The sequence below is a fragment of the Uranotaenia lowii genome, unplaced genomic scaffold (assembly GCF_029784155.1).
Source record: "Uranotaenia lowii strain MFRU-FL unplaced genomic scaffold, ASM2978415v1 HiC_scaffold_144, whole genome shotgun sequence".
Classification (NCBI taxonomy): Eukaryota; Metazoa; Arthropoda; class Insecta; order Diptera; family Culicidae; genus Uranotaenia; species Uranotaenia lowii.
In genome coordinates this window covers 42785-69483 of record NW_026597455.1, presented here as the reverse complement: position 1 = coordinate 69483, position 26699 = coordinate 42785, and the positions used below count along the sequence as shown (strand labels likewise).

At 38.2% G+C, this 26699-nt stretch overlaps 1 protein-coding gene across 1 annotated transcript; it reads left to right on the top strand.

Moving 5' to 3' along the window:
• LOC129759374 (MAGUK p55 subfamily member 7) lies at positions 1–26699 on the top strand (the record flags this gene model as incomplete). The annotated part of the gene is made up of 9 exons (XM_055756805.1): positions 1–131; positions 226–357; positions 9535–9567; positions 9929–10096; positions 10155–10337; positions 10407–10542; positions 10748–11026; positions 11094–11437; positions 23118–26699. Coding segments are annotated over 9 exons (1583 nt in total), but the record flags the coding sequence as incomplete, so codon positions are not given.

The window sequence follows — 26699 nt, the reverse complement described above, 5'->3', positions numbered from 1 at the left end:
ATCTTACGAATTTCCTTTTCTCCGTTAAACAACAGGTGCTGATAGAGGTGCTAGAGCTGCTGGCGCCCCGATGTCACATTTCGCCGCTGAGCAAGGAAATTTTCCACCTACTGCAGACGCCACATTTGCAGGTATGGACGATGCTGCTGTTTGTTTGTTTGCAGTATAAACGATCATTTTGTCCCTAATTTGTTGTGTTTTCTCCATCCTGTGTCTTTTCCGTAGAGCCTTTTGTTCGCACACGACGCCATCGCGCAAAAAGACTTCTACCCACATCTGCCGGAAATTCCCGTCGAGGTTGACGAAGACGAGGAAACCATCAAAATTGTTCAGCTGGTTAAGAGTAACGAGCCACTGGTGAGTGCCGTTCTTGTTTGTTCCTATGTATGTATGGCCTATTTACATCCGCTCGCGCGAAAACAATATGTGAAAATATTTTTCGGCAAAGACAAACTCATTCATCAATTTTTTGTTGTTGTTGTCGGGGGATGTTGTTTGATAAGCAAGGATACCGAAACATGACAACAGCGACAGCTTTGCTGACGGCCTACAAAAATATTCAGAGCTCCGATATCACTTGAACGATTTGAAGTTCGATAGAATGCATTGCATATCTTTCACAGTAGACTGAGTTAATTTGGGGTCATTTTTGAATTTCTCAAACCCTGAGGTCTCAAATGCCTTGTTATGGTTCAAAACTCACCCATGATCTTTTTAAAAAAAAATTGAAATTTTCGATAGAAATATTGTAGAAATTTACTCATTTTCATAGATAAAACAAGTAAAATAATTCTCGATATCATGAAATAAGAAAATTTCGGAAATTTAAATATGTGACAATTTGTTAATGTGCTTCGTTTCGTTGGCAAAGGAAAACTTTAGTTAGTTTTTCCCGTGCCCATGACGCAAGCACAATTACGAAAGTGTGTACATTTCATTAGGACACCACTCTGCAGTAACTGGCACAGTTTGTTTGGCAAGGAAAACATTTCATCACTAAAGTTTCCATTCAAATTAGTTATTTTCGCAAAGTTTAATGAAAAATTCAGCATTCGAAACACTTATGCTAATAAAGTACTAATAAAACAAGTATAACTCCAGGCATATTTTCTCTTAAAAAAAGGGTTGCTGGAAAAATGTCAGGAAGTGTCCCATTTCCCTTATATTCTTTGACTAATTACTTCGCAATGTTCACTAGACAGCATTTATACAACCAAAAAAAAAAAAAAAAATATTCGCATAAAACTAAAACTTCCTTAAGTGTTTCGTGGGATGGGCAGGCATTTTTTATGCCTCCCAGTTTCATGTTATGTTGCACCAAAGGTACATTATTCTGGAGTGCAGGTACACGTTTATCTTCTTCGAGCAGCTGCTAACATTTTTCAAAATGTTTTTCTTTCCATTCAAAAACAAGGTCAAAGGATTTGCTCAGGTATTCAACTGGCTGCTCTCATAACTAAGAAAAGGAACCTCTTGTTGTGATAATGAGCACCCCCTACATATGCGGATCTGTTAATGGTAGTGTAAATGAAAAAATTGCAGTGATGTATGAATCAAAGTCAGTCCTCACAAAATCTGTACAACATTTTATTTCCTCAGACATTATGCAAGGTCCAATTATACTAATGACTTCACTTTCAAACCTCTTTTGAAAACTCCAACCGTTATGTTTTTTCTGTCAGTGCACTACTGCAAGTTTATACTCAAGATGACAAATTGTTGTCAGTAAAATTAACAATTAACTTTTTTGGACTCAAAACTTCTGGTGAATCGGTCAGGATGGTTTTTATAATATCTTTGTGATACAACAGTTTAAATTAAAGTAGTTAAAAATTGAACAATTTTATACAAGTGGCACTCTGGGCAATGACTCGATCTTAATATTTTGAAGACCTCAAAGAAATTGGAGCTTTGAAACACCGCAGTTCGGAATCCACATCTCAGAATCCTTGGGTTGAAATTCTACAAATGAAATATCCTTTAGCTACAGGAAGTGTATTGTTATATTTTTCCGAATGTAGTTTCATTATAAAATTTATAACATTTGAGTTATGCGTCTAGGTGTAGCACATTTGCTGCGAGTGAAAATAAACAAGATACCGTCAACTGGGGCAACATGCAACATTTTTAAACTTCAATGGCTTCTAAAAAACTTATATTTATAGTTAATCCTACCCCTTATGCATCAAAAGTTTTAAGGATGATGGGACATCAAATAGACGTAGTTAGAAAAATTATTGGTTTCTTTAGTTATTTTTAATTTTCTAAAAACATGCTATTTCAATCCTCTTTAGAAAATGGGGTAACTTGCAACAAACTCTGTTTTTAATTAAAAATCTTATGAACACGTATGAAAATGTATAGTTTTTAATATATTTACGATGCCTTAAAGATCATTACGCATGAAAACACCAATTGCAGTAATTTTTTGGTCTGCAAAAACTACTTTTCGCATTTTTTCTGGAAATAAGGATGCTGCATACATTTAGGGGTTAAATAATACTATGAAAAATTCTAAAAGCTGAAATCACAAAAGTAAATGTTTGGATGAATGAAGTTTCAATGTTCACAAACGCGTGATGCAAAACATTCATATTCCAGCACATGGAAACGAGATTTACAAGGTGTTTCTTTGATTTGCATTTCGTTGCATTTTACCCCAGACACCTAAATGAATTATAAAAATATTTTTTTAAAAAAATTGGGTGATTGTTCGAAAAATATTTTTACACAAACAGTGTTGGTATAGCATGAGGAAACCAGTAAAAAGTTTGTAGGTAATATTATCAAGCCTATCCGTCATACTGGGTAAAGTTTTTTTCGGCATCGAAAAATGTTAAAATTTGTACATTTATTGCTCGATTTTTCAAATTTTATATAAAAATAAAAAAAACTTTAAAAAACTAGCTTAAGATGCGAGAAATTATATCATCATCATTTTGTAATCAATAAAAGATAACTTTATTACAATACATTAAATTAAAAATTGATTCAGTATGGTGTTATATAAATGTTGCATCTATCCCCGCTGTTGCATGATGCCCCGTTTGACGGTATCTCGAATTTGGTCCGTATTGTGTTAATAGAACCGGAGATTTCGGATTCAAGTCCTGTACATTGCAGTCAATAATTTCTCAACATTTTCAAGATAAAAAAAAAATCGTTTCTTCATTTCGAACCGCTTTTATCTTCGCTTACTGATATGTGTCATCATTATTAAGAACGTCCCAAGCAACCAGAATTCTCTAAAAAAGGGTTCATTGAAACTTAATCAACTCTCGTTTCTGTTTGGAGAGAATGCTCAGCCCAAAATCTAAGTTCTTAAAACTACTTTGAAATTCGATTAAGTGGCTGAAGAGAATGCTATTTAGCTTTTAAGAAAATGTCAAAAAGTTTCGACGCGCTGAAAAAAACGGTTGACAGATTGCTCTGACAACCAGATGACAGATTGCTACGTTGCCGGTCTATCATGGTCTATCTCATTGATTTTAATTATATGTTTTTGATTACAAAAGCTACTTACGCCTAGAGAATGGAATCACTGCTCTCTAGGTTGCATTGAGACTCACCAGCCGCTCCGACTAGCAATAGTTGATTGCCACTGTAATAGTTAGTATTTAATGGGTTGGTCAATAGATTTTACCTTATTACGTTTGAGGGGCTTTCAGTACACTCAATAAATAAGAACGAAACATCTCATCATAAAATATTTATATTTGAAAGATTCTGACTACATATTTCCATATTCCACGAACTATTCTTTTTGCGTTGGATCCCATTGTAAATATCAGTACTGTTATAAACAAAACAAATATCATGACAAAAATTGACAGAAGTTTTTGACATGTCGCTTAGAATTCCCAAATAGATTAGTTAAAACACCTAGAAGCATCTTGAACGGTGCATTAGAAAGTGCTGAGCGATCGTTTTCGATCTTCTTGAAATAAGTTGCATGAACAGTGCTTGGAAGTTCCGTTATCGATATTTTAACTTTTCAAAAGGCGATGGAAGTTGCTGAGTAATTTTTAAGGTGACATGAGTCACTCGAAGCTCCCGTAAAACACGTAAACCATTTTTTCAGCCAAATGTGAACTTTGGAGTTCCATCTTTAAACAAAAACGCGACTTTTAGTTGCTTGGGTTTATGTTTCCCAGAAATTCCTTACGATAATCATGGGATTCTTAAATACCTCAGTTCTACTCGTACTTCAAAGTGCAAAACATCTTCAAAGACCACCTTGGAAAAGTATAGCAGCTACAGAAGAAGATCTAGGGATTATAAGCATCACAAAACCTCTTGTATAGGAACCCTTCTTGTTACCGATATCAAGGTCAGCATAGCGTTACAGTTTACCCAAGCTCTGCCGTCTGAAGCCCTGCAAGACAGGTCACATGAGTAACTGCACTGGGTAAGATAGAAGTGGCATATGCTGGCGCTGCAGCGAAACCGGTCACAAGTTGGCCAACTGCAAAAAGCCTACAAAATGGTCTGTCTGCGCTGGAGACCACGCTGCTGGAAATCCTAGGTGTCTCGACTATGAAAAAGTGCAGGCGGTACCACCCCGGGCGCCAAGAGCATAGGCATCGTCTAACTCAACCTCAACCACTGCAATACAGCACACCAGCTGTGGCGGCACATAACAGTTGAGGAAAAGTTGAACACCGCGCTAGTGGTAGACCAATATCGTAGAGCTTTAGACGAGATGGCGTTAATTGGGTGACCGATGATGCCAAACTGTCGCGATATGGGTAACAGGTAGTTTACCCATACAAGAGGTGGTGGTGACTTAAAACGAAGGCATGGTGATACTCAAAGTAAACGGGATCCGCTTATGTAGCTGCTATGCTCTCCCAAGATGTTCCTTGGAGAGGTTCGGCACTATAGTTTACAAGATTGTAAAAGAGGTGCTTTCGGGGAGAAGCTCCATTGTCATAGCTGGCGACCTTAACGCGTGGGCCGAGGAATGGGGTAGACGTCTCACAAACCCCAGAGGTCAAATCCTTTTAGAAGCCTAGACCTAGCGAACGTAGGCACCACCAGAATCTACCACAGGAACGGGAGCGAGTCAACCATTGATGTCACCTAGGGTAACCTGGGGTTGGTGTGCGATTGGATGGTGAGAGAGGCATACACACGTAGCCAACACTTTGCGATCCGCTACCGGTTAGGCTCAAGTGCGCGGACAGGAAGACGTGATTCTAGGTCAAGTGAACGCCTCTGGAAGACAACACAATTTGACCAGAACGTCTTTATCGAGGTGTTGCATTGGGAGTGACACTTGAACAACCTGTCCGCTGAAGAACTGACGAGGGTACTAGCTCGCGCTTGTGATGCTGCGATGACGAGAAGGGCCAAGCGTAAAGACACTAGGCCGCTAGGCCTCACGTCTTCTTGTGGACAGAGGAAATCGCGGGTCTGCGTGCCGACTGCCATAGGACAAGGCACAGGATGCTGAACGCAAGCGCGAGATCGACCCTCCGCAGGGTCATTAATGCAAGTAAGAGGGCACGTCATGGCCAAAACTGAAAGTGAGGGTGCTCCATCTGAAACGTACTCAGACAAATTAAAATTGATCATCAACGAGCTGTTGCAATTACGATGGATGAATTTCGCCAAACCGCCAAATCTCTTCAACCAAGGAAGCCCCCGTACCGGACGGCATTCCGAACGTAGCAGTGAAGGCCGCATTCAGGTAGTTCCCCGAAATGTTCCGGTGATGTGTGAACGATATGTGACGGAACGGGTGTTCCTTGACACATGGACGCGGCAGAAAGTCCTTCTGCCAAAACCGGGAAAGCCTCCAGGAGACCCATCGGCGTACCGGCCGATCTGTTTACTAAACACAGCAGGTAAGGTCCTTGAGAAGGTGGTACAGAACCGACTCCAGATGTACACTGAAAGTGAGGGCGGACTCTCGAAGAAACAGTTTGGTTTCCGGTGGGAAGGTTACGGCGGGACGCAGCACCGTAAATGCCACCTGCTCTGTCATTGAAATAGCGGACAGAGCTAGGCTAACGAAAAAGAAAGGGCTCCGCTATTGGGCGGTGGTCACTTTGGACGTGAAGGACGCCTTCAACAGCGTCAGTTGAACAGCTATTGCGTCGTCGCTCGTTCAAATCAGGGTCACGGCATATCTGTATAGGGTTGTGGAAAGTTATTTTCACAATCGACAACTTCAGTATATGACCGGTGAGGTCATACGGATACAAGAGGTTTCGACGGTTGTGCCACAGGGGTCAATACTTGGCCCGGTCCTGTGGAGCTTCACGTACGACGAGCTCCTACGTGTCATTTGCTACGACAATAAAGACACGCCCAACATACGAGATCATGCCAATGAAGACTTTATGTTCAACTCGCATCGAACCCATCTTCTGATTCTGCACATCGGGAGCTGGATTGGAAGAAGTTACGGTTGAAGTGGACTTCCATACGAAGCAATTCCTGACTGACCATGGATGCTTCATGAAGTACCACTACCGGTTTGGACAAAGAGCTTCGCCGTCTAGCCCAGATTGTGGTGACGAAGAGGATACAGCCGAACACGTGGTGTTTGCCTTTCCGAGGTTTGCGGCGGTACGTACCAACATACTTGCCGTCTGTGAGCCCGACACGACAGCAGACAACGTGGTGCAGAGGATGTGTACGGACTCCAACACTTGGCATGTGGTCAGCGATGGGTTCACCCGAATCATGACTGCCCTGCAGAGGAGCTGGAGTCTGAGAAGAGTGCATCCGGTCCCGTGATCGAAGATACAAAGATAAGGCATCATCTTCTGCGTAGTGAAGGTCATGAGTGCGCTGCGAACGTGTGTAGGATACCCCACCGCCGGGAAATATTCGAGTATTGCCGCTTCCTAAGGGGGAAACTGCGGAGATAATACAATACCTTCCTCGTAGCGGACCTTGCAGAACGAAGTTTAACCACTGTTGGGGGATACCCACGGGTAGAGAAGTTCTCGATGCCGGACTAGCCTCTCGAGTCGGTGTAGGATGTCGTCACTGTCGCGAAACAACCGAGTCTTAGCGTGCAAAGTCCCGAATGTATGCCGTAACAGGTGCGAGTCCAGGACAAACTGTTCTTGATCTGGCACACGACGGACAGAAAAAGCCGCGGGCCGAAAATCCTAGCGTTGCCAGCCAAAGTGATAAAAGAAGACCGGATAACGGTGAGAGTAGACTGACCCTATCGAAGGGGGGCTGTGGAGTAGTTTGCGTCCGACCACACGGTTTGAAGCTATAAAGCTAAGGCAACATGTTCTGTGTAGTGGATGCCGTGGGTGCACCACTTTCGTGCGTAGTATGCTCCACCTTCGGGGAGTTTCCGAGTAGTGCAGTTCCCAACGACCGAAGCGGCGGGGATAAGACTTGACCTTAATCGTTGAGAATGGGTTATTCCATGATCGGGGAATATCCACGGGTTGCTCTCGACGCCAGGTGCGCCATTCGAGTCGGATAAGGATGACGTCTTCGTCGGGAATAATCCAAGTGGTTACGTTAAGTCCCACGCATGTGCTGTGACAGGCACGAGTCTAGGATAAGCTGATCTTGATCGGCATATTACGGGCATGAAGGAGGCGGGTATAAGTGTTCGGGATTTGAATCTTCAGGAGGAGTGTTTTAAGTGGTCAACCCTGAGTCTTCACGATAAGACGTCAGGGTTCAGGTCGAAAGAGGAGAGATCAGGCCATTAAACCACAAGAGGAGGGGTATAAGTGGTTACCTCGAGCCATTACGAGGAGAGGTCAGATCTAGAGTCGCTAATGGAGAGTCTCCTGGATCGGACCTTTATTTAGTATTGCTTGGCCATTTCCACCCGCAATTTGGCCTCAGTTGAGATCTTGTCTTCGTCGGTAAAGGTTTGTACGATCCGCATGTGAAATAATTGAATTACCTCTATCCCTCACTTGCTTCCTGTACACGACTTAATTCCTGATCTGTTTTCTAAAGACTTGAAATCTGACTTTTCCAAATTAAGACTTGGTGTTTAACACACCAACATCTCCTCCTGATGGCTCGAAACCTGACGTTTCCTCTAACGACTAGAGGTGCGACCTCTCATCACAAAGACTAGAGGATTATCACCTTTTGTCCGTTGTTTATTGATCGAGAGCACGCACGAGACTTTACGTAGTTACTAGGATGACTCCCCATGAAGACGTCATTCTATTTACCTACATCGACTAGAATGACTCATTCGGTGTCGAGAGCCACTCTTTTCTCTAGGTATTTCCTGCAGATGGAGCCATCTCCACTGCGAAAAAGGTCACATCATGTCTCCACAGCTTTTATCAATGGGAAATAACTCAGATACCACAGAGGGGTTGGAAATATTTTACTCAATCCTGTGGCTTTTCGAAAGCATCTGATGCACCGAAAGTAAAGTCCTTGCCTCTTTGCAGCTTAAACCTTGGGATCGGACGCCCACTTCTCGGAAGCCTGCTGCGAATTTTCTAACTGTCGCGACGTGTGCCAGTCGAGTGCTGCTTGCTCTTGACTCCCGCCTGTCGCAGCACACGATCATGACTTTTAACTCTACGACTCGAGAGGCTCGCCCGATCTTGTAAGCCTCTCTACCCTGAAGGTATTCCCCAAGAGTGATTTATATAAGATCTTCTGCGAAGAAGTTTACGTCTTATCCTCGCAGTTTCCTTCGTAGGAAGCTGCACTACTCAGATACTCTCCGGCGGATAATCATTTCATACATTTCCACATAGAATAAAAATATCATCCCAAAACTAACAGCAAATTCACTGAAAAAGGATGAACCTGGCTTAAAACTGACCTTTCGTTGTATGTTAAACCTGTGTAAATTCGCAACTTGAAAGTTAAAGGGAAATTTTTCCACTACGTAACTAGTATCTAACAATTATTTACGTATGCTGATTTGATACAACAGAAACTGCCTTTTTATCGAATGCCGGTTCTGGTTGCAATTTAAAGGCATCCTTGATATGCCTCTATAGAGCCTTCAAACTATAGTTCTACCAGACATACGAGTGCGTATGGGAGACAATCTTTCAACATCAGCGATAGCAATCGCTAACCCAACAGACCTCTAAAGTATCTAGGTAGGAATGATGTCAGTTGGCCTGGAATCTAGAGTGGATACGAAATATGGTCCATTGCTGGACTCCACATCCACATGAGAGGAAAAAATCTGTTTCAACTAAATAAAGTACATAATGATCGATTTAATGTGAAAAAAGTTATGTTTACGGGTGAACTCCAAATACGGAGAACTTTTGAGTCTCTGTTTAGTACATAAATCCCTCTATATTGTTAATCCATTCCATCAACGCAATATTTTTTCATTGAATCGGTATAACCATTGTTGCTAGTTTGTTTCATTAAATACCTTATAGTTCCCTTTTGTTCGATTTGCATTTCTTTATACTTTTCAATCGTCCATCATTGTTAATCATTTTCTTGACTGTCCAAACACGCCCCTTTTTGAAAAGCAAAGTCCCTAAAAACTATAGCTAAAACAATCAAACTTAATTACAATTCAAAATTTGCTTTTGCTGCGCCCAGTGTGCAGGAGCACAGAGTGCGGAACCAATAGTAGTAAGTATTTCGTTTGTCCGTAGCCGTCCTCTTTTTCTCTCTGTCACATTCATTCACACCTACACTTGTGTCATTCAATGAAATATGAAAAACTTAATAATGATATGATAAACCTAAGATGATTTTTTATGGACGTAAAACTTTTTAGTTTTAATGATTTGCTTCTTTTGATTTTGATTTTCAATTAATTTTATTTTACTGTTCGAATTATTTTTCAAATATCTTGATGTCTTGATCTGTAGTGGTTACCGTCCCACAAATACGCTTTACACATTGATCCCTATGCTGTAAATGATTATTGTTAGTGATAACCATACATGGAACAAAGTAAGAAGTTAACAATTTTTCACCATCTTTCCAGGGAGCCACAATCAAAACCGATGAGGAAACCGGAAAGATTATCATCGCCCGGATCATGCACGGTGGAGCGGCCGATCGTTCCGGTTTGATACACGTGGGCGATGAGGTCATCGAGGTCAACAATATCAACGTCGAGGGCAAAACTCCGGGAGATGTGCTGCAGATTCTGGTTTGTAGAATGACTTTAACGAGAATCAATTTTTGAACTTACCATGTTTCAATTGTAGCAAAACTCCGAGGGAACCATCACGTTCAAACTGGTCCCATCGGATGGCAAGCTGGATCAGAGAGAAAGCAAGGTTCGGGTGAAGGCGTATTTTGACTACGAACCGGAAAATGATCCCTATATTCCGTGCAAGGAAGCTGGGCTTGGATTCGTACGAGGTGACATCATGCATGTTGTTTCACAGGTAAAGTTTCTTTTCTTATTTATCTGGTAATTTGGAGACAACAGTTTGAAGTATTTTCTTATTTCACAGGACGATTCCTATTGGTGGCAGGCTCGAAAAGAAGGCGAAAAAACTACTCGAGCAGGACTTATTCCCAGTAGATCTTTACAGGAACGACGCATCCTCCACGAAAGAACCGCTAAGGAAACTAATGGTGAAACTAAAAGTAAGTTCCCGGTCACGTTGTAGACTATTATTAAACTTATTCATAAATCATCCATCATTATGTATGCTTACTGGATTCTAAATTCTAACAATACTCACTCATCCTTCTTCATCCATCCACCCTGTGATCTGTGAATGTTTGTCCACTTCTCAATGGAATCGTTCGTCATTAACAACCAACCACATTACCCTCATTGTATGAGTAGAAGGTTCATGTGCCTCCATCTGTTCGACCCCACCGGGATCACCCAACCCGAATAACCCATGCCGTGGACCGAAAACTAAAAAGATCATGTACGATACAGCGGAAAACGATGACTTCGATCGGGAACTGATCGCCACCTACGAGGAGGTCGCCAAGCTGTACCCCCGACCGGGAGTCTACCGGCCGATCGTGCTGATCGGAGCTCCCGGAATCGGTCGTAATGAGCTGAAACGTCGTCTGGTTGCACGAGACCCGGAGAAATACAAGAGCCCAGTGCCATGTAAGTGATCCCTCAATGTTTTTTAACTAAAATAAATTATAATAATCCATCTACACCCAATCCCCAGACACAACTCGGCCGATGCGCCCCGGAGAGGTTGCCGGCCGGGAGTATCTGTTCGTTTCCCGAGAGAAAATGGAGAGCGATATCGCGAACGGCAAGTTCATCGAGTACGGCGAATACAAGGGTCACCTATATGGGACTTCGGCTGAAAGTGTCAAGACGATCGTCAACGGGAGCTGTGTTTGCGTGCTGAGTCCCCATTACCAGGCGCTGAAATCGCTGAGGACGGCTCAGCTGAAGCCGTACATCGTGCACATTCGGCCGCCGGCGTTCGACCAGCTGAAGCAGTCCCGCACCAAAGCCCGGGCTCGATCGACCTTCGATGAGACCAATTCGAGAGGTTTTACGGTAAGTTGACGCCACCGATCGTGACCTTGTTATTATTGGACAAGCAGGTTCAGTCGGTTTTGGATCCTCAGGCCAGCATGTACTTCGTCTTGGACGTATTAATCATTAACCCAATCCTTCCTGCTTCGTGTTTCAGTTTGCGATAGATCTCCTCCGCCGCTCGTTGAAAAAGACCTTCTAGCGCTACGTTGAATATTATGCGGGATAGACTTGTCGAAGCCCTTTGAAATCAACAAACAGCACTGCGTTCCTTCCACCGTCATCTGGATCAGTCTGATCAGCTTCCCGGAAAAACCATTGTCGTTCATGATTTTCCATAGTTAGTTACGGTTGATCGTGTCGTATGCGGCTTTGTAGTCGATGAATAGCTGGTGTGTAGGGACTACAAGGCATTTTTGGAGGATTTGCCGTAATGTGAAGGTCTGCTCTGTCTTAGACCATCCCTCCATGAAGTCGGTCTGATGACTTCCCACGAATCTGTTTGCTTGTGCCACCCTTCTTGTAGATGGGGCATATTACCCCCTCCTTCCACTCCTCCGATAGCTGTCCCAGCTGGTGACAGATCCCGACGATCAACCGGTGTAGGCAATCAATCAACTTTTCCGGGTCAATCAACGCGTGGTAAAACTGAGCGGCTATCTTGCGTAAGAGAGCCATCGATAACCCACTGCAGATATTCTCAAGTAGCTAGTGAAAAACTAGTACATATTTTGGTTTTTCAACTGTGGCTGAATTCAAATGAATTCATCGACTACCTTTTAAAATCGCGTGAAAAAAAAACAACTGCCAAAACTGCTGGTGCCTAGCGAGGTAGATTGCTTGCAGTAGGCACCCGTACCAGTAGCGATGTCAGTATAATTTTTTTTCAATGCTGAAAGACATAATCCCCAGCCTATAATTTTTTTTGCATTACGTTATGCAATAACGATGATCAACAAAATTTGTTAATCAGAAAATTTGCTTCAATGAATTTAAAATAAGTACAAAACCTGTTCGGCAAGGACAAAAGAAAGAAAAAATATGTTGATTATTCAGCACACAAATATAATTTTTCCATTAAAACTTAAAAGCTAAGATTTACTCATGTAAACGTCACTTTAAAATCCTGCAAAAAAAAAACAAGGAAAAGTATTGAACCAAAGTAAAATTTTTAGGAAACTTTGAAAAATTCAAAAATGACTAAATATCGACTTTGGTCGGTTCTATACTCGCATCACTGATAGCATCAATAGTCTGGTTTTTAAACGCCATTGAACTTCGACTATTGGTGAGAACAAAATTGTAGAGATAATATGAAGGATGTGCAGAAAATAAATGAAATTATTAAAAAAAAATATTGTGTGGTAAAAAATGTGTTGTATTCGGCAACACTGATCACCTGTTTATAAAATAAAATATATTTCTATGGCAACGTTTGTTATTTTAACAACACCAGGCAAAACAAACAAAACAATGTTAGTCATTGATCTAATCTGGTGAGCGACAGACGTGTCTTATTTATTTATTGGATCCTGGGCTTCAGCCTTTAAACTTTACTAGTCTTAACAAAATATTTACGAATACGCTAACTTAAATCTATTTTTGATTTGTTCTCTGGACATTTCTACCTTAACTACATTAGCATGAGCGTTGTAGAGTGCCATCATTCTATGAACAAGTTTGTTAGCTGGAACAGTTTTATGCTGCGCAAACTGATACGTCCTTCGTTAGGTGAGAAATACGGTGAAAAATACTTTCCACTGGTTAGATCTTTAAAAAACAACTTATCGATTGATTTTTGTTTCGATTTTCCAGGGAATTCAATCCTATCAGCATACTAAAGGCTCGATATTCCGGCATTTTGTCATGCCAATCAAGGTTCCTTCGTTCTACCTATTCTGTTTTATGTACATTGTAGTATGGCTGCTGTCGTACTTGAAATCTTATTCCCGACTTTTCAACCTAAATCGCTAACAATTCCGCCGACACACAACCTTCTTCCGAAAATTCGTTATATGAATGACCGTTTTTTTTTCAAATTACACGCTCAGATCATTTCATAAGCTTGTCAGATAAAATTTGATCTATCAGGATTCATCACTGACAGCTATTAGACCTGTTCAATGCATCATAAATCTCACAGTTCTTTACATTGTCATTTATAATCACTACATTACTACCCACCTCTACTCTTGGATTTTGAGTAACGCAGAAAATTTTTCCTCATCGAGTCTGGCAAAGAACTTTCTGATTTAAAGTTTCTATCAGATTCTAATTTAAAAACTTAGAAATAATATTCACTGAATTTTTCACTTTCTGACATTGTCTCTTTCATTTATCTTCATTGCCACTTTACAAACTCTTTCGTCTTCTTTTCTGCCCTCCTTTTTTCAGTTAATTTTTTTCTGTTTTTATTTTTGTTCTCAGTTCTCACTTTTCTTTTCATTTTTCAACAATCATTTTTTCACTTTTCTTTTTTTTTTGTTTCTTTTCTCTTGTAAGTTCCTTTACCATTTCTCTTGTCTTTCTGTTTTTTTACTACTGTTCTTCCATTTTTCTCATTATTCTTTTCTTTTTTTAGCTTCTTTTAATAGTATCTCATACTGTCATACTATCATCTTTTTTCTCTTCTTTTTTTCCTGCCTATTTCATCGGGACTTATTTTAGTGCAGTTTCGTTTTTATTTTTCTTCACATGTTTTTTTTATCTTCTCTGTGTATTCTTGCAGAATTTTCACTCTCTTGTGTCTATTTTATTTTTCTCTTTTCCCAGATTTTGTTTATTTACTAATTCAATTTTTTTTATCTACATTTTTTTTTTTGCTATTTTCACTTTTTGTTATGGTTTTTTTTTCGCTCCAATTCTTCCTTTCCTGTTTATATTTAACCATGATATTTTCCTTTTCGTTTCTCTTCACAACTTTTCATTTCTGCCTTATTTTCTTTTTTTATTTCGCTGAAACCAGTCGAAAATCCTTTCACATGCATTTTTCAACCAATCTTTTTTGAACTTCATATAAACATTTTGATTTAAACACTTTAATATCATTTTTCGAGTCTTTCATCGAAATATTCGAGCAGAATCTTTTCCAATTCGAGTCTCTCATCGAATCTGACAAGTATTGCATTTTTTTTCGAGTCTTTCATCGAAATGTACCCACATGCACAATCTATTTGATTTCGAGTCTTTCGTCGAACCATGCTACTGATTTCCTGTTTTCGAGTCTTTCATCGTAAACGAAATCAAATAACCAATCATTCATCGGAGAATCGTTGAAGTTGTCGAGTCTTTCATCGACACTCAATAGTTTGCCGAGTCTTTCATCGACAAAAATTGTTTTCCGAGTCTTTCATCGAAATGTCCACACATGCATAATCTATTTGAATTCGAGTCTTTCATCGAACTATGCTACTGATTTCCTGTTTTCGAGTCTTTCATCGTAAACGAAATCAAATAACCAATCATTCATCGAAGAATCGTTGAAGTTGTCGAGTCTTTCATCGATACTCAATAGTTTGCCGAGTCTTCCATCGGAAAACAAACTTCTGAGTCTTTCATCAGGAATCAAAAGTTAAAATACTCTTCAGTAAAAACAACTTAAAATCAGCGAACCACTCCTTTCACCTCAATACCTGAAACACAACAAATAACGCCACTACTCCCACGGGATGTTACGTTATACAAAAACTCCACTTATAATTTAGTCAGCACTTCAACCAATATTTTGATACTTTTCACAACTTTCTCATCTTTTTCAAATTAGTCAACCTACTTGCTGCGCCATTGTCGTACTTGAAATCTTATTCCCGACTTTTCAACCTAAATCGCTAACAATTCCGCCGACACACAACCTTCTTCCGAAAATTCGTTATATGAATGACCGTTTTTTTTAAATTACACGCTCAGATCATTTCATAAGCTTGTCAGATAAAATTTGATCTATCAGGATTCATCACTGACAGCTATTAGACCTGTTCAATGCATCATAAATCTCACAGTTCTTTACATTGTCATTTATAATCACTACATTACTACCCACCTCTACTCTTGGATTTTGAGTAACGCAGAAAATTTTTCCTCATCGAGTCTGGCAAAGAACTTTCTGATTTAAAGTTTCTATCAGATTCTAATTTAAAAACTTAGAAATAATATTCACTGAATTTTTCACTTTCTGACATTGTCTCTTTCATTTATCTTCATTGCCACTTTACAAACTCTTTCGTCTTCTTTTCTGCCCTCCTTTTTTCAGTTAATTTTTTTCTGTTTTTATTTTTGTTCTCAGTTCTCACTTTTCTTTTCATTTTTCAACAATCATTTTTTCACTTTTCTTTTTTTTTTTGTTTCTTTTCTCTTGTAAGTTCCTTTACCATTTCTCTTGTCTTTCTGTTTTTTTACTACTGTTCTTCCATTTTTCTCATTATTCTTTTCTTTTTTTAGCTTCTTTTAATAGTATCTCATACTGTCATACTATCATCTTTTTTCTCTTCTTTTTTTCCTGCCTATTTCATCGGGACTTATTTTAGTGCAGTTTCGTTTTTATTTTTCTTCACATGTTTTTTTTATCTTCTCTGTGTATTCTTGCAGAATTTTCACTCTCTTGTGTCTATTTTATTTTTCTCTTTTCCCAGATTTTGTTTATTTACTAATTCAATTTTTTTTATCTACATTTTTTTTTTGCTATTTTCACTTTTTGTTATGGTTTTTTTTTCGCTCCAATTCTTCCTTTCCTGTTTATATTTAACCATGATATTTTCCTTTTCGTTTCTCTTCACAACTTTTCATTTCGACCTTATTTTCTTTTTTTATTTCGCTGAAACCAGTCGAAAATCCTTTCACATGCATTTTTCAACCAATCTTTTTTGAACTTCATATAAACATTTTGATTTAAACACTTTAATATCATTTTTCGAGTCTTTCATCGAAATATTCGAGCAGAATCTTTTCCAATTCGAGTCTCTCATCGAATCTGACAAGTATTGCATTTTTTTTCGAGTCTTTCATCGAAATGTACCCACATGCACAATCTATTTGATTTCGAGTCTTTCGTCGAACCATGCTACTGATTTCCTGTTTTCGAGTCTTTCATCGTAAACGAAATCAAATAACCAATCATTCATCGAAGAATCGTTGAAGTTGTCGAGTCTTTCATCGATACTCAATAGTTTGCCGAGTCTTCCATCGGAAAACAAACTTCTGAGTCTTTCATCAGGAATCAAAAGTTAAAATACTCTTCAGTAAAAACAACTTAAAATCAGCGAACCACTCCTTTCACCTCAATACCTGAAACACAACAAATAACGCCACTACTCCCACGGGATGTTACGTTATACAAAAACTCCACTTATAATTTAGTCAGCACTTCAACCAATATTTTGATACTTTTCACAACTTTCTCATCTTTTTCAAATTAGTCAACCTACTTGCTGCGCCATTGTCGTACTTGAAATCTTATTCCCGACTTTTCAACCTAAATCGCTAACAATTCCGCCGACACACAACCTTCTTCCGAAAATTCGTTATATGAATGACCGTTTTTTTTCAAATTACACGCTCAGATCATTTCATAAGCTTGTCAGATAAAATTTGATCTATCAGGATTCATCACTGACAGCTATTAGACCTGTTCAATGCATCATAAATCTCACAGTTCTTTACATTGTCATTTATAATCACTACAGCTGCCACAATATACTGGCGTATTCGATGGCAGTTCATATAAGACCAACATAAATCGAAACAATGGTGGAAGGAACATTCGTGTCTGAGTGAATATCTGAATTGAGAATCGTAGGAATGGTAAAATCACGACAATGGCGCAGTCAGTAAAGCACAGAGAGCGCAAATTTTCAAGGCTGCTGCTAAGAAAAATTTCGTGTCTTAGTCGACCTCCGAAAGAAAGACGGATTGGCACAGGAAGCGCCGAATTTTTAGGCTGCTGCCACGAAAAAAAAGTCTGTTTCAGCCTTTAGTAGAAAGACGGATTGACACAGGGAGCGCAGATTTTCAAGGCTGCTGCTACAAAAAAAAAATGTTTCTGATTTTGCCCCGAAAAAGACGGATTGGCTTAGGAAGCGTAGATTTTTCAAGCTGCTGCTGTTGATTGTTTGTAATGAGTTCGCCTTTCAGTAACGGATTGGTTTGGGAAAAATAACTGGATCAATTCCACTAACAGATTTTGGCTTCCATACACTTTGTGTAAAGAAGCCAATACTAGGAGCCGATACGTGCTGAATTAGTCTTTAACCGACAGTTACTATGCCCTCACAACCACACCCAGCAAACATTTTTGTAGTTATATTCTAATAATGTTTTGATATACATTCCATATACATTAAAAAAAAATGATCGTATGAGAGTTGAAAAAACAGCCTTTACCTACCAAAGTGGTGGCAATATACATAGGGGAAAGTCGGGTCAGACTGACACAGCGGGTAAAACGGGCACTTATAATATTTCGAAAATTACAATGTTAGTCAGAAATCTAATGATGGGAATATGTTTGCGTAAGTCAAGGCCGTGCTAACGGGGGGGGGGGGGTTTATGGGTTTAACCCCCCATGGAGATTTTTCCCAAGTAAAATTTCTCAGTTCAAGAAATGAATCTTCATCCAAAAAGGTGTTTTGAAATAAGTGTTAACAAACATCTTGCAAAATTTTCTCGCCTCCGGCGGAATTTACTACTATATCATTCTAGGCCTAAGACATCTTATTCTGCGACAGTACATGACATTTACGATTTGAAACTAGTTTTAATTGTCAGATTGGATTTACAATTGAATACAAAACCGATTCTTGTCTTTAAAATAGGCTTTTATTAAGAAATGTTTCTTGAAGTAGTTTATCCATAACGATCTAACAAATCCCTGTGATAATAATAAAAAAACTCTTAAATCATAACAAATTTAATGCTGATATGAAATATTCTTAAAGAATCCAACCAATTTAAACATCAACTTTAATTTGGGTTTATTGTTCTTCTAAATACTCAAGTCGACATTCAAACAATTTTTGTAAATTACACAAGGTCACAAAATTCACAATTTATTTAGGTGCAAAGAAGTTAAGAGCAAGTTTTGATAAATTTTGGTGTATTGCAACTTTTGAAAATATGTATGTGTACTTTTCTGATAAAACTTCAAAATATAAAAATAAAAAATTAAATGAAGAGTTTCTGACAAACCTGTAAGTCATTTTGACTTCTGCGAAAATGCTTATTGAAGTTTTCTTTTTTTTCACTTTTCCCAATTTTGAAAAAATAATAGATTTTAAGCGAACTTTAAAGATGTATTTGCTTAATTATATTTGAGATATTTTTAAAGCTAATATCAAATCGTTTTGCAGATTTCAAGAAGTTCGTTCACTCGAATCATCAATTGAATTTTATAAATAAGTTATGAAATTTCGATGAAATTTTCATTGTCTTCCAAAAATGTTAAAATTTTATCTTTTTATAGAAGGGAAGATATGTTAGATCCGTGAATTCTCTGGAAAAGCCAAAATTTTTTCCCGTTGTTTATATTTTAAAATAAGGTTTATGTTATCGACCGTTTATGATGTTTAATGTTTTATTTTTTGGCTATTTTTCGGTCTTGGATTTCAAGCAAACAACTTTCTTTTTTAAATGCCCGGCGTTTCGACCATTTTTGGTGGTCTTCCTCAGACAATACCCTTGAGGAAGACGAGTAGAGGAAAATGAGCGAGTAAAATTTGATTAGAAGCATTTTCATCACATTTCATCAATTTGTTTCTCAAGTAACAAATTTTCAAATTATGAATTTGAAATGTTCTTACTAAAAAAACATGACTTTTACCGACAAGGCCGATAAATTGAGTTAACATTTTATTATAATTTTCAAATAAATTAACTTAATTATTTTTTAAAATAAAATTATCGAATATTATAGTAAAACCATTAGAAAAATTTGAACAACTTTTAATTAGTTTGTCTTTGTTTTTTAAGTCTAAATTTTTGTTTTGAAAAATGATTCAAAGAAGCAACTTGAAAGCTTAATTTTGATGCACAATGTTGGCTCAATTAACATTTGATTTTCTGAGTTTTCCTAAAGCTTAAATTATGACAAACGTTTCAACTCCAGATCGCATCACGATAAGCGATGTCACAAAAAAAGTTAAACTGGTTTCAAATATAAACCGATATTCTTCATCTTTAATCTTGTTTATTAAAAATTTCACCAATGTTTTCACAATCAGAAAATCTAAAGGGATTGGATTCATTTATGGGTTCAAATGATTACAGATAATTTTTATGATTACAGATAATTAAACCTTTCAAGACTACTGACAAGATTTGCCAGCCGATTTCCAAATGTTGAGTTGAGGAGATATTTTTTTATGCAACATGCTTTGTTCAATCCCTTTTTTCTGTAACTAGTTAAAAAAATTCAAAAAAATATTTTGGATGGGGGGTCACCGACCAAATATTTTAACTTTTGGTGGAAATATTAGCGTTACTGTAAGTGAATTAGCGTTACAGTAATTTTTTCTTTAACTCCTCCTACGAAACTCACCGTGCCTTGTTTATTGTGTGTTTTGGTATTGTTGGTAATTCTAGCTAAATTAGAATTTCGAAAACCCCCCCCCCCATGGACGAGTCCTTCGCACGGGCCTGGCCTAAGTGTATCAACACTTTCGAGACCCTTTGTTGATTATCAGCAAACAAGACTTCCTAATAGTAAACAAAACAAACAAAATTTTTGGGGATGAACTTTTAGATGTAATTTTTGCTACTCAGGAAATACCCAATAACTCGCAACATTTTTGGAAATTTCGACCGTTTTTAACGGTGGAATGTTCATTAGGCTTCTCATTGACCACCCGGAAAAAACCAGCAAATTTAGGTCAACGCGCTTGGACAACAAGCATTTTCAAATAAAAGTTTCTGGGTCGGGTAAGACGGACACTTAAAGGTCGGCTAAAATGGACACATAAGTTTCTACAGGTATTTCTAAGTTTTCAACGGTTTGATCTTGTCGGTTGAAAACCACTCAGAATTTCAAACAGGTCCTAAAAGCTGTTATAAGTTGATCCCAGTTTGAAAAAGCGCGTATATAATACGGAATTCCGAAAACCACGTTCTTTCGCTAGCGGATTTGAATCAGATGGTTCCAATTTGCTTTCAAAACGTTCTAAAAAACTTCACTCACAAAAGTATTTACATTAAAAGCAATTTTCCGGCAAAATGTTCCTTTTCTATACAGTGTCCGTTTTTCCCGGCCATATATGAAAAGTGCAATTCGCAAGCATGTCTAGCAGATTTATCTAGAAAAGAACAGATTTTTGGACTCATTTTTGATACAGATTATGTACGTGCAGATGACAGATTTTTAAAATTTGGTACAGATTTGAACAGATTTTTGGCATTTGGTGTAATGTATAGCAAAGCGGCTTTAAGTAGTCCATGTAAGTGATACTGACTTAATGAAATATTTCTAGAGTTTTTTTTGATTAAGTCGTATGAGCCATCTGACGTGTTTCGAGAAAATCACTGTTGAAGTTTTGTAACCTCTTTTTAAATCTACTATTCAAAATACTGCTCGGAATTGTCTTTAGAAATCGGTATGTGATAAGAAAATGGATGAGAATTAGACTAGTGTATTTGATTCAGGCATACATCTAGTTGTTCGAGTGAACATGTACTTACGACTTTTGGCATTGCATAATTGGCTCTAACGTCGTTTTGCATGCTGTTAAATTTTATCTCTAAACTGTATAACATGTGTCTTAAACATTTCTATCACTTACTATTTAGCTTCAAGCACTCAAGTTCTAACATTATGTATGGCTCATCTGAATAATGGTAATTACCGGAATGGGTTTTAAAGGAATTCGTCATGTGCCAATCGGCATAGTAGAGAACAAGAAAAAATGACTTACGTTTGAATCCCTGGAGCTTTGTCTAGGTCCTCGCGGGTGATATGCTCTCTTTGGAATCTCCGGTTTCTACGAAACGCTTTTAATTTTGTTGGCAGCATCTGTGGTGGAAAAATGATGAAACTGAAAATCAGTCCATTCATAAAAGATACGCATTGAACTTACCTCACAATAAAAAGAAGAATTTTGTATAATCATACTAACCGGAACAACTCTCACACACAATTTCTTTTTAAATTTTTAACTTTACATCACTCACCGCTGCATTTTCTGAGGAAATGCATAAGGTCGCAAAAACCAACGAACCGAACAAATATTTTGCGACCTTTGTTTTGCACGCCAACCCAGTGCAATGCAAAAAGTCGTAAAAACCAAATTGCACTCGAAAATGAGAAAGTCATCATACGTCCTAATTTCAAACCATTTTGTAGAATTTATGCATTGATCAAATAAAATGAAAGTTTTTTCTAAGATAGATTACATGTTTATCAATCGTTTGCAGCCAATAACTCAATTTTGTTTACATTGGTTCATACGACGTAATCAAAACTAACTCTAGATTTATAGTTTATTAGATAGATTGGATACACAGACTATAAATGGTAAAAATATTCGAAATTGTATCTATTACAAACAAAGGAGTTGTAAAACTGAACAAATTGTGTTTATTGCACTGAGTTTTCATATATCGTTGGTACAGATTTTGGTACAGATTTTTGTCAATAAAGTACGGATGAAAAAGATTGTTTTGCTGGACAGTACAGATTTCGATGTGGTATTGTGAATTTAAATAAAAATTTTAGAAACGTCGCTAGTGAACTGGCAACAAAACATACACTTCCGACAATCTAGAACTTCACTTTTCTTTGTCGGAATTCTTTCGGAAGTCGGAAGTCCGGACTTCCGAAGTAAAATTTAGTGCTGGCGCGTTAATATCACTGGTTGCCAACTACATTTTTTTCCAGTTCTCTCGTTAGTCAATATTACTCAATTCCTATCTGAGTTTTAGCCATCTGAATGCACTGCTGGTTGCAGAGAGAACATAACGATGATTTTCTCACTTGTAGCCCGCGCGGGAGCAAAATAATTACAAAATTTACAAACATCGCGGACTTTCTATTATATCCGATTTAAATTGACTTCAGACGACATTTTATACGATCTTTTTTCTATGCAGTTGGAATTACAATTCGCAACACAATTTTAAACGACTTAAGTTATCATCTCTGATACGATTACAGGTTTGCTGGCCATATACCTCAGTATTTTGATTGGGCTTTGCTGAAAATGGTGATTACTACCCAGCATCGACTATCGAAGTTGTTTTCAGGTTGATGAAGTTCTTTTACTACATCCTATTGGCAAGTGTTATCTGATGTTTATAAGGCAAGGAAAGATCAGGGTAGGACAGGACCTTCATGTTACCTGATACTGTACCGAACTTCTTAAAAAGCAGTTCTTTGATCTAAGCGTTGTTTCAACCAATACACGACCTGCGCTCATTTCATATGCGAAAATATGAAAAGTTGATAACCTATTGTAAAGATAAGATTCACTTCTGGTTAGACTTCGGAGGTTCTTGGCCAAGTCTTGATTAGGGGATAAATAACACGAGAGTGAGTCCCAGAAAAACAAAAAAACGGGCCCAGTCTTGGCTCAATCTTTACGAGCTACATATGTATATCTTAGCCATTTATTGGACATGGGCTAGATTCTAAAGGTAAAATTTCGTACCTCAAATCTCTGTTCCTAAGTTGTAAGTTGCTTCCAAATAAACAAGGTTAATTTTTTTTCTTTTTTTCCACTTGCAGGACGACGAGTTCCAGGAGATGATCAAATCGGCCGAACGCATCAACTTCCTGTACGGGCACTTCTGCGACGACGAAATCGTCAACGGGGACCTGACGGAAGCGTTCGAGAAGCTGGTGGAGCTGGCCAACAAGGCCGAAACGGAACCCCTCTGGGCCCCGGCCAGTTGGGTCCAATGAATACGGCACATCTGTTCCGCTGCGGCCAGTTACAATAACCACCATAACCATCACCAGGGGCCTCCCAGTACGATGTCGATTCTGATGAGCAGCAGAACGGATCCAGCGCCAATTTGTTGAGCTTACGCGTTAATTGTTCGTACCAAAAACCAAAAAAAAACCCAAACAACCAAGGAAAAATTGACAACTGTAACTGTAGCGTTAAATATTTCATTTTGGGAAAAAAGATCGTTTTTGCGTTGTTATCAAAAGATGAAAAAACTGTAACTAGGATAGGAACGAAACAGAAAACTTTACTTAGCATTAAATTTCTTTAGAATCAATGCGAATTAATTGAAGAAGAAAAAACCAACCGTTCGTTAGGCTTCTGCAATAAGTGTGTTCATGCACGGTTAGCCAAGCAGCAACAATTCATAGTTTAAACTTTAGGAAAAAAATATATTGTTTACTTACTCAGAAAGCAGGATGAATTATTCGAATTTCAAATAATTTTCACATATGTTCCACATCTCAGTCCAACCATACATTTCATCAAGTATTTCGAAGAATCCCTCAACAGAACCTATTTACTGTCACAAACAGCGGTAAAACGATCATTCAATTGATATGTATCTTGAAGCAGACACTCATAATCGTTGTTTTTCTCGTTTACAACTAAGATCGTTAAGCTAGATAATTTTGTCTTTTTACTGTTTTCCGTTGACTTCTATACATTTGACATTGAACGTGTGTAATATCAGTTGCCTTATTTAGTTTTTAGAGTTATTTTGGTTTTTAAATAATAAAGAATATTTTGGTTTTTAATGATTTCCTTTTTTTTTACTCAGACACTTTCCTAATTTAAAAAAAATAGTAAAATACTTTCCATTATTTGATTGCAATAATAATTCTTTTTTTTTTCATTCATGAAGTTTTATATATAAACAATACCAACACAATTAGTCTATTATGATATTAATTTTTCGTTTATCAACCAATCTTCAGCAATCCATTACAAATGTACTATAATCGAAACTCAACTTCAAAGCTCCTCGTTCAAACAAACAAACAAATTAACAATCTAAATACTAACAACAAATTTTGGAAAAGGAAAACTCATCCATCTGTAACAAAACAATATTAAACTAAACCAGATAGAAAACGTCCCTTAAATCGCATATATTTTCCGAACAATTTAATCCACATAGAAACTATAGAAGTAACATAGCTACATACATACATATTGAGGACGACTCCACTGTTTATACAAACTATCTCGATGTAGCTTTATCATGAAATGGAATGTGGGAAGTGCTTGTGCAGTTTGATTGGTTATTTGGTGCAGTTCTGTGAAACGTTCCGATGTACGTTTTATATTCGGGGACAAATGCGAAATAGTACTTAACATGAGAAAACTTATTATGCACCAAAAACTGTGATGCAGTAAAAAAAAATACCGAAAAACCGAACTACCAAAATGCGCTGAAAAGTGTACTGTACCAAAGATGATATGATTGGAAAAACACTTCCGGCATACAGACTCGAGCTCCCAACTAAAATGATGCATGACCACTACATTCAAGCGAAACGAGAAAAACATTTTATGGGATTTTCATGCTATTGTATAATTCATCCAAGAAAAAAATTGTGGGAATCGAACTCACTGCAACATCCAATCTCGGCTCGTCATTCCGATATCTTAACCAGTGCACCATCTAAGTCGGTTAGCAAACGAAAGTTGATTGTTATTTATAGCCTTTTTGCCACCGTCGCGTCGATTACCCAAAAACCCTACTGCATTGGCCGTTTGCAATGCGGTTGCGCTGAGGGGACAATCCCTGTTATTAAGAAGTTTGTTAATGCTGGTCTGGCATAGCATCTTATATTGATAATTCCACCTCCAATAAAGTTCATTATTGGTGTAGAGTCTGGTTTGTAGGTGTACGTAGAGCCGTAAGTGCTTTATCTCACTACATTGCTCTCGAGCATCACGGGTGCTTTCAATATACAGGGTGACAATTCAGTTCCCGTGCTGTTTAAAAATACTTCAAAACCGTAACCCTGCTTTCAAATTTATTTATTCGAACCACCTGAATAAAAAGCAACATTCTATGGAACATTGATAACAACATCAAATGAAAAAAAATCAAAGGTTGCCTCGAAATTCCTTCCAAAGACCTCAATACATGCCATCAGTCAGTTGCGAATGCCTCTGACGATGCTCGCTGGCACTTTTCGTAAATGTCGTTGACCCTATCAGAACTGTTTTTAGATCATCTCCGGTGAAGTTCATTGTAAAGTTGAAAGTTTTTCCTGCTAGACGAATTACATGGAATGCTCTTTCACTCACAGGTCTAGTTTTGTCAGCGAGTGTTCTAAACCCTAAAGCCCCAGAAGCGGAAAACAGCTTTTTACAGGTCAAAATGGTCGATTCAACGGAATTCGTCTAGCTCCAAGCCTACTGAAGCTGTGAATCCATCTGCACCAAACTACTTCTTTTTTTTTTGTTTCGATTATAGTCGTTTTACCATTATTATGGCATTCGCGACTTTATCAACGTTACAGTTGGCGAATCGTTATTGAAAAACTTATCCGGTACAACTGTGTTCGATGTTTACTCTTGGGCTCGAACTCGCGGACATCTGCTCAGGAGGCAACAGACAAACCAAAATACTTCGTTGTGCACGGCTTCAGTACGTTACGGAGGATCCAATGCTGAGGTCTTGGTCTTGAAGTAACACTGAAAAAACAGCACAGGGGTCCTTTCAGGGATCCAGATTTGATCTTTTTCCTGAAAAAAGCCGGACATTTTTTTTTTTGAAATTTTTTGCCTGTAGAATGCTTATGCTGACTCTTCTTGAACAATTGGTGGTAGTGAAGTAGATCCGTTGTGAAAATCTTGACGTTAGTGAAAAAAACCCAGGGAAGAGTTTTAGTAGCGAGCAGCGTCGAAGGCATGTTCTACTTCTGAACTATTCTTGCATGTTCAGTCTGATAAGGTTAGAGACAAACAAGCAGTTGCTCTTAACTCGTTGGTGGTTTATTAAAGACTAAATACAGTGAGATGGCACCCGTTGATACACGATAGAAGGGATATAATTCAATGCGTGCACGGTTAGATAAGAACACTCAATTTAATGTATAACTTAGGTCTGTTCTTCAACACCCCCTCTCAGACTTAGTGCGGCTCTGTGCTTCTTGAAAGACCCTGGACCCATGGTAGACCCTTTGTAAACAGATCCGCTAGCTGCTCCCCGGTCGGTATGTATTCGAGCTTGATCTGTTTAGCCTGGATCGATTCCCGAATGAAGCAATACCTTTTACGAGATGCTTCATCTTTTTCTGGTCACGAGGTTCTTCCGCAACACGGATACACGACTGGTTGTCCTCTTACAAAGTAGTTGGTGCCAAATTCCGACAAAAGTT